The 14,952-nt window shown below is 46.1% G+C and overlaps 1 protein-coding gene across 7 annotated transcripts in view; it reads right to left on the reverse strand.

Moving 5' to 3' along the window:
• Window positions 1–14,952, reverse strand: part of BOC (BOC cell adhesion associated, oncogene regulated) — a 76,409-nt gene that overhangs the window by 22,569 nt on the left and 38,888 nt on the right. For all 7 annotated transcript variants that reach the window (XM_050778821.1, XM_050778815.1, XM_050778820.1 and 4 more), the window contains one exon: window positions 14,236–14,514. In XM_050778821.1, the coding sequence (XP_050634778.1) occupies window positions 14,236–14,514 (279 nt within the window). The remainder of the gene's footprint in view (window positions 1–14,235; window positions 14,515–14,952) is intronic.

A 14,952-nucleotide genomic window follows, 5' to 3' on the forward strand; every position in this document is an offset into this window, starting at 1 on the left:
AGTGTTTCTGGACAGGAAGGGGGGCCAGGGAGGGGTGGGGAGTTCATGATCAATAAGAGCCTAATCAGCCGTCAGACGGGGCAGATGCAGAGAGGAGCTCTAGCTGGCGCATATGAAGGAAACCAGCCTGTTCCCAGGCCCCTTTGTCTGCAAAGCCGGTTTCCTGGCCGAGTCCCTGGGCTGCTCAGCGTGCTTCACTGGAAATAAGGGAAGGCCCTTCAATTACAAATGGGGTTAGCAGGCCTCCGCTGCAGAAAGATGGATCAGGTTTCATGGAGAAATGGTTTGACAGGACACCTGCCCTTGCCTGTTGGCTGGTGTGTTTGAGAAATCCATTAGAGGAATGTTTTTGCAGCTTTAATCCTCTTACCTTCCCTCCCCTCACACCCTTTTTTCGCATCCTCTCTTTGGTGCATTTTCCAGCTACTTCATTAACTTGTCCACATTAATCAAATGCTAGTAGGCCCAATCTTGTTTCTCAGCTCCCAACAGGTCAGAAGTCCTGGTCTTTGGGGCCATCTCTGAGTTTACGGACCTTATTTACTTGTCACAGAACTTTGCGATTTCTGAGAAAGCCCATGATATTTTGGGCTCCATATAGACCCCGGCCCAGTTCCTTCCTTCTGGGAGCTCAGTTTCCAAAGGGAAGAAGTACACTCTGACACATCACTTCTGTATGATCTCTGAACACAGAGGTTACAGGGATGTGTTCAGACACACATCATATAATGTACTCTGTGCTTTCTCTTCACATTCAAAGGGCGCATCAGGCACAGAACCTTTTGGCTATGGGAAAAACAGAAAGCAAATTAAAGACTGTCAAAGGTACACGGATGTGGCTGCCATCAGCAGGATCACATGTGAAACTGCAAGCTGGCACATTTTATCTTGAGTGTCTCTTGAATTTCTTTCTCACCACCTTCTAGTATCTTTCCTTTATTAATAAAAGGTTCGACAGAGCTATGAATTAAATTAAATTTGGTGTATGTTCATGCATTCTCATAACACAAATTGTCAAATATTAATTGTAAGCTTATCCCCCAATTTTCATGGACTTTACGTGTCCAACTACAGAATGTGTTGGGTCTCAGTTAAATGCCCCAGGTCTAAGCCATAAACCTAACAATCACTTCCAAGGGAGTTCTTCATTCAGTCTTCTCCTGCATCCTCCTTTAAGCTGCAAATCGAAGTTCGATTCTGTTTGAAGTAAGAAGAGAAGATGCCACCATCCGCTGGATGCTGCATGGAGTTACCAATATCCCCATATCCATGAGCTCTGCTGAACGCTTAAAGAAATTTTGGCCTTCTACCCATGAGGGTACTTCTCACATACAGTCCTGTCCTACCCTTCGCCTGTTCCTGGGGATCACAGGGCAAGCCTGCACTCCTCTACAGAGGTCTGGATGGGATCCACCAGGTCATGGGGCACCGCAAGGGGCTCACGTGGCAATGCTGCCAGGATGGCTTAGCAGCCTCAGGACCACTGACAGGTTTCTGGGCTGATGGATAATTCTATTCCCCAACTGTCACAACCTGCAAGCCTCAACTTGTCCCTGCAGCAGCTTACTGTGCCTGTGGCTAATGCTACAAAGCACAAAGGATTCTGCCCTAATGGAGCACTACTCAGTGGCATGCTGATCCTTTGGTCCTTCCCTGCACCTCAGTCCCTTTTTGAGAGACACCCAAGGTGCAGGAGAAGTAAAGTTACTAAGAGTTTTCTCTGACCTGGCTCATGGCTATCAGAGAGACTTGGCTGTAGAGTCTGAAAAGACAAAGCGTCCTTTACACTCCTCGCTATGTTGCCTCTGGCCAATATGGGGGCTCGCCTGTGTCCCAAACTGCTTCATTGATGGACAAAGAGTCCCAACACAATTCTCGATCCCCAAGTCATTTGAGGAACCATGGCTTGGCATGACCCCAAGGTTATTCCTCTGAAATAAAATGATCTGCAAGTGAAAAGCCACGGCAGTTATCTGCTGAGGATGTGGGACAACTACAGAAGCAGAGGAAAGGCTGGAACCTCATGGTGCTCTCATGAGGTCAGAAAGCCTGGCACCCGGTGAGTGGCTGGGGTTTACTGTGGGCTGGGCAGGCATCTCAGAAGCCATGCATTTGGGGTAGTGAATAAGTCTTTCAGCCCTGGCACATAGACCCCTGCAGCCCACAAAGTGGGACAAAACCAGCATTTGGTAAAATACCATCCCTCCAGTCATCATCGAGTCATTCATTTAGCAAGCCAGGTGCTGCAGAATTGTCTGTTATGCCAAGCACTGCAGAAAATACAAAGAAGCAAAGACATAGCTGCTAACCACAGGGAGCTTTCAGTCACATAGACAAGGCAGGACACAATAATTCACAAGCGTGGTGTTCTCCAGCGTAGTCCTCACCACCTCCACCAGCACTCCAGCCTAAGTCAACACCGTGACCTACAGAGACACTTAGAAACATGGCTGGCAGAGTGAGTAGTGCTCCTCCCTTTGCAGGCAGGGAGACTGGATAAATATGTTTGCTCTCTTTGGGATTTTTTTCTGCCTGTCCAATTGCACAAATAATTTTGGCTCCCAAGCTCTCTCCTGACAACCATGGAAACATGACATGAAATTTTTCAAACACACTTTCTGATGAAAGCAAGGCATGCTCTTTTGTATTTAAAGAAAACAGTTTCCATGGGGAGGAGGAGGAAGAAGAAGAAAAACCAAACCTTTGTAGATGCCAAACACATTAGTTGCTAAATCTTGTTTCTGTCTTTTCCTTTCAGTTGAGAGTTGAGGTGGGATTTACACCCAGATTTGAGCAGTGAAAGAAAGATGAGATTGGAGAAGAGATGAAAGAGACTGGGGGATGAGGGCTGAAAATCAAAGTCAAGACAGGAGAGAGAAATCTGGGGGTGGGCAGGAGGGGAAAGCAGAAGGGAGGAGTGGGAGAGGAAGCAGGAGAGAGACTAAAAAGAACCTATTTTGCAATGTCATTAAATGATTTGCAATGAATTGGCCTAAGGCTTCAGGAATTTCTTGGCTTGAACCAATTAAAAATATTTTATTTTTAAAAAAGACATAAGAGAACAAGAAATGCGATTAATCCTCAAAGACAAGTCAAGGATGGAGCCATGTCTCCACTGGGTCTGGCAGCCAGATGAACACAGAAGATGCCTGGTCTGTAGACCATCTCATCTACCCGACTTCAGGGCTGCTCTGAGGTAGGGCTGGTTAGCAGAACTGGGGAGTTTCTTTTGGACTAGTTGAAGGAATGAAATAGTTAGGAAAAAAGTATACTGAAGAAAGAGAAGGAAAAAAAGATTTACTTGCCAGCAACCCACATCACACATATTTCTCTGATCAACCAAATATAAACTATAAACTTAGCAGTGGGAAAATTAATGTGAGTCCTGGTGGTCTGGACTCATCATAGCCAGAGCTGGATCCTGGCACAGCCTTTGGAAGGGCTGGCGGCCTGTGCAGGAAGAGAGGGAGGAGAGAAAGCGGAGGCTGCGGAGCTCAGAGAGAGAATGGGGATGGCCGTTTGGTGTGGCCCTGAGGAACAGAACTCCAGGTGGGAGACACAGGGCAGTGAGGCCTGCTTTTTCTTCCCACACACCTGGGAACTGCATTCTCCCATCAGCCTTGGTGGCACCAATCCCATCCACCCACTCCGAGCTGCCCCTTGAGGTACATGTGAGGACAGTGGTCTCCAACCTTTTTGGCATCAGGGACCAGTTTCATGGAAGACAATTTTTCCATGGACCAGGGGTGGGGAGACTGGGAGGGATGGTTTTGAGATAAAACTGTTCCACCTGAAATCATCAGACATTAGTTAGATTCTCATAAGGGGCGTGCAACTGCCCCTCACATGCACAGTTCACAGTAGGGTTCACCCTCTAATGGTGAACCCTATTCTATTGAATGGCAAAACCTACTCTACTCTACTCTACTCTACTCTACTCTACTCTACTCTACTCTCTCTATTCTATTCTATTCTATTCTATTCTGATAGAATCCAATGCCACTGCTGATCTGACAGGAGGTGCTGTTCAGATGGTAATGCTTGCTGGTCCACCGCACACCTCCTGCTGTGCAACCTGGTTCCTAATAGGCCATGGACCAGTACTGGTCTGCTGCCTGGGGGTTGGGGACCCCTGTGTTAGGTCATGGAGCCAAATTCACTGGCATCTCCCTGAGGTTCCAGAATTTCCTCCAAACATCTCAGTTTCTTTCAAATGCTGTTTTATGCTTCTGACATTCATCAATTTTTCTAAACCTTTCTTGAATCCATTTGTATCTTTAATCTCTTTGTATCCTGAGTTCCTGCTTTATGCTTTCTTATATACTTCTTGAAAACTTTTAATATATCAGAATTTGAAAAGGAAATTCAGAAATTGTTAATTTACCCTCTGAATGCCCTTTTTGGTCTTCTAGACCTCAGACATGTTTTATCTGGGAGTCTTCCTCTTTCATGATATTCACAGAAGGCCTGTGGTGTGCCAGGCCCCATAGACAGCACTGTGGTCACAGATAATAACAGTTCCTACCCTACTGGTAGACAGACAAGGAAGGGCTGTGGAAGCAAAACCAAGGCACTAAGGAAACTGGGAAGAGAACCTACTCCAGACTTGGAAGTTGAAGGGGTCAAGAAACATTCCTAGAGAAGATACTTGAGTCTTGAAAACTGAGAAGGAATTAGTAACCCAAGGGAGGTGGGAACCTTCTGAGGATGGGGATGGAGAGCAAGATGCTGCCAGCTAAGGGACCACCATTCTGAAAGCTAGGAGAAAGTGCACGATGGAAAGTGGGCCTGAGGGAAAGGCTGCAAGCACCTCGCTATTAATCACAATCCTCCCTATAAGAAAAGAAACGCTGCTTTTACTTCAGCAAGTTTTTTCCTTTTGTTTACATTTTTTCTCATTATGAAGTGATCATCCTTTAATTTGGATGTGAACACTACGTCTAATTAGCAGGACGGACTCACTGTTCTATAAAGCTCAAGATTATTACCAGACACCAAAAATGGCTGAAAGTCTAAAAACAAAGTGAAAGTAGAAATTGCTCAACTTTTCCACACACACACGAGAAACAGGGGATGCTGAGGTGTGAAGCTGTTTTTAAAAAACGAGGGAACCGAGGACTCATTTGCTCTCTTGGTTTTCATTTTTGCTTTAAAGGAACCATCTTGCACCATGCTCCTTAAAGGAGTCCAGTGATTTCAAGCCGGCAAATCAATCTTTCTCTTGGCTTCTGGTGCAAAAGGCTCCTCACACTGTGTTTTGGCTCACTGAATCAATATACTACATGCTCCTTCCCTTTTCTCTTAGCTTAGAAAATGAACCCAGGATTGTATTTAATCATTTGCCTGTGAATGCAAAGAATGAATTGAGGACAAGGGTGGAGTGGGTTAAGAGTCCTTAAGGGTGTCCTTGGTAGAAGATGCACTATGAACTTGAGGTCTATTTGGTAAATAGTGACCTCTGATAAATATAGAATGGGATCCCTGGCTGTTTGGGACAGACATTTGCTGCCAAGATGCTCTGAGCAGAACTTACACCACGGATCTGTCTGGGTACTTGCACCAGGGCTAATAGGATTAGAGTGGCCAACACCATTTGAAGATTTCACCAGAATATCAGGGACAGTTCTTATGAGCTATGAATTTCTGCCTGCATCCAGTAGAAAACAGAAAGCATTGATGTAACTTTGTCCTAAAGCTATAGGGTATTCCTTGTTCATTTCCTATTAAGATGCTCAAGTTGCTCAGCACCTTTTGAATCTCAGCCATCTTTCAGTCATTTTCTTGCCCAGCTGGCAAAGTAAAATATACATAACTTATGGTATGGAACAACTAAATTTCAAGCTCAAGCTGGCTCTCCTTTTCCAACTCCATCCCCCTGTGTGGAGCTGTCTCTCTGGCTCTCCCAGCCAAGGCAGGCTCACACTCCTCTCCAGCTGCACATCTCCTTCCCCTCCTGGGGCGGCTTAGGAAGCCACCTGTGTTTTCTTTCCCTCCAACCCTTCTTCTCACTGCCATCCCTTCATCCCAAAGCAAAAAGCTGTACAGGATTCTCTGACGCCCAAGCCAACACACAAATGTTTTTCCAATTTGGAGCAAATGGCTCCTCCTGTTTTGTCAGGGAGTCGCTGGCTAACTGAACCAGACGGGGGCGGAAGTGGGGAGTACTGGAGGAAACACTCTGAAGCTTCTTTCTTAATCAGAAAGTGTTCATACCCAAAGAGAAAAGAGATGAGGAACAGTGAGAAATGGGGTGAGCGGCAAACAAGATGGAGAGAGAGAGACAATCACCTGGTGGCTAGATTAAGAATTCGATTTATAGTTTCAGCTACTCGGGAGGCTGAGGCAGGAGAATGGCGTGAACCCGGGAGGCGGAGCTTGCAGCGAGCTGAGATCCGGCCACTGCACTCCAGCCTGGGCAACAGAGCAAGACTCTGTCTCAAAAAAAAAAAAAAAAAAAAAAAAAAAAAAAAAAAAAAAAAAAGAATTCAATTGAGTTCACCATGGAAATATCTCACTATGGAAATAAAACTTTCTATGGCAGTATCGGTGCCATCCCAGAAACGGAACAGGGCCTCGGTCTGAATACGCAATGTTAAGAGCTGAATTTGGTTGTTAAAGGTCTGAGAAAGGTATGTGAGGACTCAGAAATTAAAAATCAAGGTTGTCGTGTACACATTCTTCAAGGCTCATCTCCTGAGTCTTCCGCAATCCCCTGAAATGGAAATGAATCCTTGCTAGCCTCCAAGCGCCCATTAAAATCTGTTCACATCTCTGTCAGGCAACTCACTGCGCTGCCTTGCTTTATGACTAATGTGTTAACGAAGTCCACATTCTCCATGAGACTGAGACATGTTCAATGGCCAGGACCAGATCTTACTGTGCCCTGTTAGAAATTCTGAATGCTTCCCAATTCTTAGGGCACCAACGTCCAAAACATCCAAATATAGGAGTCAGCACTGGAGAATGAGTGCTTTGCTGTTTTTCAAGTGGGACTCACGAACTTTGGTCTTGTCTTATTTAACAGAAGCCTTTAGAAATAGAATGCATTAAGTTGGAAGGAACTGAGGACAAAATTAAACTAAAGACGTAGATTGTTAATTGGAGTAAGAAAATATATTCTGGGAAGAAAATTACAGTGACTGTTGGAAATGAAAGACGAATTCTTTTTATTGATTGAGTTCTTGCTCGCTTGTTTCTTCTCTCATCCTCTCCACCCTTACACTTCACCGAGGAGTTGAGAAAAAAAAACTTGAAAAAAAATCAAGATATAGGTTTTTTTTTTTTTTTTTTTTTTTTTGAGACGGAGTCTTGCTCTGTCACCCAGGCCGGAGTGCAGTGGCCGGATCTCAGCTCACTGCAAGCTCCGCCTCCCAGGTTCACGCCATTCTCCTGCCTCAGCCTCCCAAGTAGCTGGGACTACAGGCGCCCGCCACCACGCCCGGCTAGTTTTTTGTATTTTTTAGTAGAGACGGGGTTTCACCGTGTTAGCCAGGATGGTTTCGATCTCCTGACCTCATGATCCACCCGTCTCGGCCTCCCAAAGTGCTGGGATTACAGGCTTGAGCCACCGCGCCCGGCCTAGGTTTTATATATATATTTAAAAATCAAGACTAGGGGAAAATTAGGAAAGGATGGTCTTAATAAGATTGCCCAAATTAAACTACAATTTTGCTCTGAGACACCTGTGGCCAAAGAGAATCCAAACAATATGCCCCTGCCAAGGTGAGAGGGCTTCATGAAGCTGTTTCTGCAACGAGTGAATGCATCTCTGGTAGGGGCTGGGGCAACAGGGTCTCTGTATCTGCATCTTCCAAAGGCGCAGCTCCACCCAACGCTGAAATGCAAAGCATCCTGAGGTTTGGATGGAGTTCATGGCTCCATAAAGTTAAGGAATAGCCATTGTCCTGGCAGTGTGGAAACATCTCTGTCTAAAGGTGCCATTAATGATTCTGGGAGCTGGACTTAGGGAGAAACTAATTTCTTCACATTGCCTCCAAAGAGACATATTCCAAAAGAACTCCAGGCAGGTGGTGTATTTCAGGTGGACAGTCGGGGACTGTGACGGCTAATTTCCTGTGTCAACTTTGCTAGAAAATCTTTTACTTTGAGTAAAATAATTACCCTCCCTAATGGGGATAGGCCTCATTTGATCATTGAGAGTATTAATAGCAAAGACATGTTTTCCAGAGAAGACAACACAGAAAACATGCCTGAGTTTCCTGCTTTTACCCTCAAGACTGCAATATCAATTCTTACCTGAATCTACAGCGTGCACGAGCTAATTCTTTACAACAAATCTTTGTATAATATATAATTATACACATACAAAATTAAATATATTACACATATGTACATGTATTATATATAGATATATACATATATATGTGTGTGTATATATATTATTGGGTCTGCTTCTCTGGAGAACCCTAATACAGAGATAAAGGAAGCTAGAAATATTTTAAGAAAGAAATGTCTACGGTGGTCCTTAATGGACTATGGACTATTCTAGTTCACAGTCAGAACCTAGATGACCTTAGTGAAGTGTGTGATGGGAATTAGAGATTAGGGGGGCTGAGCAAAGAGACATAGCTTCTGTTTGTAGAATTCGCCATGCTGAAGGCCAGGGTCAGTCCAGCCTGTCAGTGCAAAACAGCAGCTGTCCGTATGGGGCAACAGCTGAGTGGGCAGCAGAGAACCCACAGGAGCGTCAGTGAGCAGCTCTGCGGGCTACACTGACAATGCACCGTGACACCGTAGCTGCTCTAGAAGGCGGCTGGGGGTGGGAATCTGAGTTAGAGAACACATGTATATAAGGACTAAGAAAGTCGCAGGACGTGGGTTAGTTCTCTCTTTATAAGAAGCCAGCCCTCTATTGGTTCTGGTTGTGACTGGAAGCTCTGCCACCCTCTGGACTGTCTTCCTAAGAGTCACTCCCAGAATGGAGCTGGGCAGCACAGCACTGGACACAGGCTTCAGAGCCTCCAGAAAGGAGACACTCCAGAAATATCTGACAACTACATGGGCAAACAAATAAAGCCTGGGATTTCTAAAATGCTCTCAAATACTAATATCATACGTTCTCCCATTTAGCCTCAAAAAACCCATGAGACTGGTGATGTAATTATTGTGTTCATTTCACAGCTGTGGCAGTCTAAAGACCAAGTGATTTGCTGAAAGTCATGGAGCACGTAAGTGGCAGAGCTAAGGCTTAAACCCAGAATTTAAAACTTTTTTTTAGCTTCTTGTTTTTTCCATTATACCAGTTTGGCTCTTCATTTTATTTGTGGGTTAAATTAAATTACGGTGACAAAGAGTCCCTGGTCACTTTGGACATTTTCTCAAAGTCAGAGAGTCATGAGGATGAGTGGCGAGGGGGACTCCTTCCTTTCTTGTCAGCCACCTCACCTGCTGATCTCTGATGCCAGAGACAGGGTCATTCAGGAGTATATGCCTGGCCTTGGCACTAGGAGGCCTTAAGGAGTGGTGACCGATCTCTTCACAATTACACCAGCTGCAACTTAAGACTTCACATTAACTTGAGGACTAAAATTCCCAAGTTAGAATTATAGGTAGCTACCTAGTTACCACCTGTTTTATTTCCAGCTACCAGGGATGATGGTAGAATAAAATTATCAAAAAATTTTAAAGGTTAAAAATAAATAATTATTAATGGTTGACTGTTAGAAGTAAGGGATTGAGAACAGCTCTCCCATTGCCAGCTCTGATGAGTCGGTTGTGACTCCTTTTGCCATGCTGTGTTGAGAACAGGCCTGAGGTGGAACTCAGGGTCCAGTACGAAGGAGTGAAGTGCTCCCTGGCAGGTGGCAGGGTCTGCGGTTGGTTCAGGAGCGGAGCTGAGCTGTGTAGAGCGGTTGGCTGCCTGCTGTGAGGCTTGTAAAAAGGGAAAGGGAAGTGAAAGGAAGGAGTCCAAAGTTAAAAGCATTTCAAAAACCAAGAATTAGACAAGATGATCTGAAGCGGGGCATTAGTAGCAAGAGAGATTTATTTTTTTAAAAAGTTTAGGTTAAATAGGAAATAAAAAACCCCTCACAGAGGAGAGCGAGATGGGCATCACCACAGAGCATGCAGCAGCCATTACCCACATGGCCCGGACAACCCGGGGTGGAGGGAGGGAGACAGCAAAGGTGAGACTCTTCAGGTGATTCAACTTCTGACTCCATTTTACTGAAAATCAAAAGATGATGTCACCTGGTCAGGGTGAAGAAAATTACTCTGCTAGAGGCCTCCTCCCCACCCCTGAATCCTCCAGCCTGGTCCTAGGCCCCATGACCTATAGCTCCCAGTGATTTCTAGAGGCTGGATGGAGGAGGCAGCATCTTGCCAGGTAGGCCAGACAGCAACTGCTTTGTGCGAAGATGAACATGAGAAAGCATGGAGACGAGGCCAGAGGAAAAGGAAGCCTACCATGCTGAGTGTGTGTGGGTGTGCATGTGTGTGCACCGGCAAGCCGCTGCCCAGTCTTTCCTCTAAATGCAGACCGTGCCTTCGGTAATCCCGTCTACCACTTGGCCTCCCTCATACATCAGCCAACCAGCAAAACACAGCCCCTATTCTGCTCAGGAATGTGCTTTCAGAAACTTAATCTACTGCTGCGTCTGGGCCAGATCCCCCAATGGCATTAACCCAAAGACAGCACCCCTTTCACTTGCCCCCACCCGCCTGCCCGCCACCTCGTCACTGCCTCCTGCAAGCTTTGCAGTTCCACTCCACCAACTCCCTCTTTTCCATGACACAGCCCCCCATGCCTGCTCTCTCAACTTTCAGCACTTCTTTCTAGTCAGGCCCAAACATTTCGCCTTTTGATTCATGTCTAAATGACAAGCCAGTAGTTCTTGGCTTTCAAATAAGCCCAGCTCGGCTTCTGCACAAGCCCCTTCTTCTCTCACTGTGCCTTCTTGGGTTGCAACCAAACACTTCCCTTTGTCCTTTCTGCCAACCACAGATCCCCTCAAGCACCAGAGAAAGAAGCGGCCAGGAATATTCTTAAAATGAAGGCTAATAAATTGTCTCTCCTCACACAGATACACCTTGAAGCAGAAGCAGGGCTCCAAGATAAATCTTCCACTCTCCAATTCTCCCTCTCCCAGACAATAAAAGGTTCAGCCTGGCTCCTAATTAGGCCAAATGAATGGTTATGGTCTTGAGTCTCCACAGCCTTGTGCTGCCCATTTGCAGATAAAACCTCCCTGTTGGATGAGCAGTGTTGCTCTTTAAGGGCACACGCGTTGCTAAAAGGCACTTCTCATTTGTAATAATCAACAACTGGAGGCGCCCTAATTGCCCAGCAACAGGAAAAGGGTAGAATTCTGGTAGATGTTCTAGGACCATTAGTAATTACGATCATAAGAACTGACAGGGGCTGGGAGGGTGGATTAACTAGGAAGGGGGATGAGGGGACGTAGGGGATGGTTACATGGATGGACACACATGAAAAATGTATCAGTTGTATCAGTTGTTCACTTAAGATTAGTACACTTTGTGTACTTTACTGTATGCATTTTATTTATTTGTTTTTTTGGAAACACATCACAATTGTAAGAGGCTTGCTCACCCTAGCCTTGGCCTCTTGGGCTCCAGCAGTCCTCCCACCTCCGAGACAGCTAGCAATACAAGTGCACGCCACCATGCCTGGCTATTTCTTTTTTCTTTTTTTTTTTTTTTAATTTTTGTTCCTAGGCTGGTCTCAAAATCCCGACCTCAAATGATCCTCCTGCTTCAGACTCCCAAAGCGCTAGGATTACAGGTGTAAGCCATATTGTAATAATTATCTCTGATCTCTATGTGCCAGGCCTTGTATGCATTTTATACTCAATAAAAAAGTAAACATGGTCATATGGCCAATGGAGAATGCTTATCATACAACATGAAGAGAGAGAAAAGAACCTGTATATTTGTTGTATCATCACAAAATAAAAACATGAGGAGGGACAAAGACTGGAAGGGCATACTCCAAAATGATAGTGGTGGTTATATGAAGATAGCAGGCTTAGGAGAGATTATTTTCTATATATCCTAAACATTCTATAATGCAATTACAATGTGAAAATATGAAAGTGGAGGTGGGAAGGGTACAATGATAGGAAACATAGTTCTGACCTCAGCCCTTCTTGACTTGATGAGATGACCTACCTCTGCACCATCTACCTTCCTCACCCAAGCCTCAGAGCAGCCCCCGCCCAACAAGCACAGCTGGAAGGGAAGGCCTCCTCCTTCCCTGAGCACTCACGGGCTGCTTTCCAGAGGCCGGGCACTCAGATTCCATGGGTGCTCCTTCTGCCACAAAGAGGAGTGGCTCCATTGTGAGGGGGTGCTCCAAGATGCAGCCCAGTGTCAGCCTGGCTCCTCAGGGAGACAGCTGAGGACACACTCTGCCTTGCCTCTGAGTAAAGGGCAGGGCTGTTTGACTTTCCCAAGAAAAGAGGAATCCTGATAGCCTCCATTCCGCTGACCCATAGAGTGAAGCTCCTCCAGAGATCTGGGGACCGGAGGGCACATAGGGGCTTTCCTCCATTCCCTTACTGCTTCTCCATCCCTCCCTACCCTCCTCCTGGGACTCAAGCTTCACACACCCCAGGGAACCCAACTGCCTTGGATAGAGGGGCATTTCAAAAGTTTGCTGCCTTAGATAAGCCCCATGATGCAGCACTGCGAACCTCCTGGAAGCACGCCATCCACAAGGGTGATGATGATGATGATGGCGACGTGGACGCCCAAAGCAGGGCTTTCAGGGATAAGGGGGTGCTGCTGAGTCATGAGGGAACAAGCCCTGGAAATCTTCTCAAAGTTTAAATCCAAATACCATTAAAGTCTCAACAAGTTTCCCTATTTTGTACACCTCAGGTGCCAGGAAAGGGGCCAAATTGGAGGCAGTTCTTTAAGTTTCCTGGCCGCAGGCTCAGCATATAAGAATGGGTATCAGGGGTGCTCTCCAGTCTTCAGTGGTGTGTTGAATCCATCACGTCTCATGTGCCCATACATACAATGGGTAGAAAATCATAGTATATGTGTTGTGTCTGGAACACAGCACACCAAGTGGCAGTCATATGCAACGGTAGGACGTCTATTTACTCACTTCCATCTAGCCTCATACAGTGGGTCCTCGTAAGGTAGAATAAGTATAATGGCAACTAGAAACACCTGTCTTGGTAAGGCTCCTCCTTACCAGCTATGACTATGTCAAGTCACTTGGCCTTTACTTTGCTCTGTTGAATCTTTATAATACACACTCAAGTAATTTTGTAAAAACTACACCTTTCACAAGCATAAAAGAAATAAGAGTGGCCATGAGGACGATCCATCAGTGAGTGCATGGAAATGGAATTTACCGGAATTATTCAGTTGGGAGGGACCTTAGAAGCCATTTGGCCCTTGGTTTCCACATGTTGGTCTGAGGACCTATGTTCTTTGTCACATAATAGGAAAAATTATCGGTCAGAGATAACACAATTTCTATATCACAAATAGAATGTCTACAGACATAATGGTTTTAATAAACTATCCTATACTGAGCATAACAACATGAATAAAAGAATGGCAAAACCAGAAAAAGAAAAGGTAGTATGAAGTCTTCTCCTGGCATTTTCCTTGGTCCAAACTGTCACCTCATCTCTTCCTTGTTTCTTTTCTCTGTATCCCTTTATCCCTCTGCCACACAGTTTCCTTTTCATTATGTTCTAGTATTTATATTCCAGGCCTTTGGACTATGCTTGCCCCTCACAGAGAGACAGAGGGCCAAGTCTGGGCTGGGTGGGCTCTGTCCACACTACACATGGCCCTGCCCATGTCTCTCGGTGTCCTGTCTCTCCCTGCTCCGACTGTATAACTATCGTGAGAATGGAGGGAGGGGACTGGAAGGGGCATGGGCAGTTGGGACAGTGCACCTGCAGCCACAGATGACCAAGTAGGAAGGCACGGCATGGCCCTGCTCTGGGGCCCAGGGAATAGTTCTGCCATGTCAAGAGCACTGACCAATTCCCCTCTCTGTAGACACTCACTCCAGATACAGCTTCTACTTGGAGTGAGGTTTTCCAAGGGCACAAGGGTCCCCCATGACTGGGCATTACTAGGCAGCGACCGTTCTGATTTGACATTTCAGCAGTTAAGGACCATTTTATGCTGAGACTAACAAGAGGCAGCATGGATGGTGGGGGCTTCAGGGTGGGAAGAGACGAGGAGGGACTGCACCATGGCAGGGAGGCAAAGGAGCAGACTCACTGGCTAGTGTCACAGTGGCTGGCACGCTGGCCACAGCCCCCGCAGGCATCCGGGCCACACACTGGTACCGTCCCACAGTGTGGTCGTTAAGGGCAGTGATGACGAGGGTCCCGTGGGTGATGAGGACACCCAGAGCATCATCCGAGCCATTCAGCTCCTTCCCATTCAGGCGCCAGGTTACATTCATCCTTGGGGGCTCCACGACACAGCCCAGGATCACAGTGCCTCCGGGCTTCTGGACGGTGGATGCAGGCTGGACGGTGACCTGAGGGACCTCGTCTGGAGGAAGAACAGGGATGCAGCAATGAACTGATGCCCCCAAGAAAACAACATCACGTTTTTAGAAGCATTGCACCCAGGAAGTCTTCCAGAAGTGGTCACCAGAGAAGCTGGTCTTTCTCCGACTCTACTGCTCTTGTCCATTTCCCAACCTGCCTTTGTTCCCAGAGAGTAGATGTGGAGTGAGAATGTATTGTAAAGGCAAGAGCTTGGGCTTTGCGTTTGGACAGACCTGAGTCTGATCCCAGTGCCACTACTTCTGAGCCATATGACTCTAGCCTTTTGAAGTGTCAGTTTCTCATCTGTAAAATGAAGCTAATACTGCTTGTCTCACAAGGTTGTCATGAGGCTTGCAAACAATATGTGTAAATTGCCTGCCATGACATTGTACAGTAAGTGCACAACAAAAAGCAGTTATTATTATTACTTCTCCTCCTC

The sequence above is a fragment of the Macaca thibetana genome, chromosome 2 (genome assembly GCF_024542745.1).
Source record: "Macaca thibetana thibetana isolate TM-01 chromosome 2, ASM2454274v1, whole genome shotgun sequence".
Classification (NCBI taxonomy): Eukaryota; Metazoa; Chordata; class Mammalia; order Primates; family Cercopithecidae; genus Macaca; species Macaca thibetana.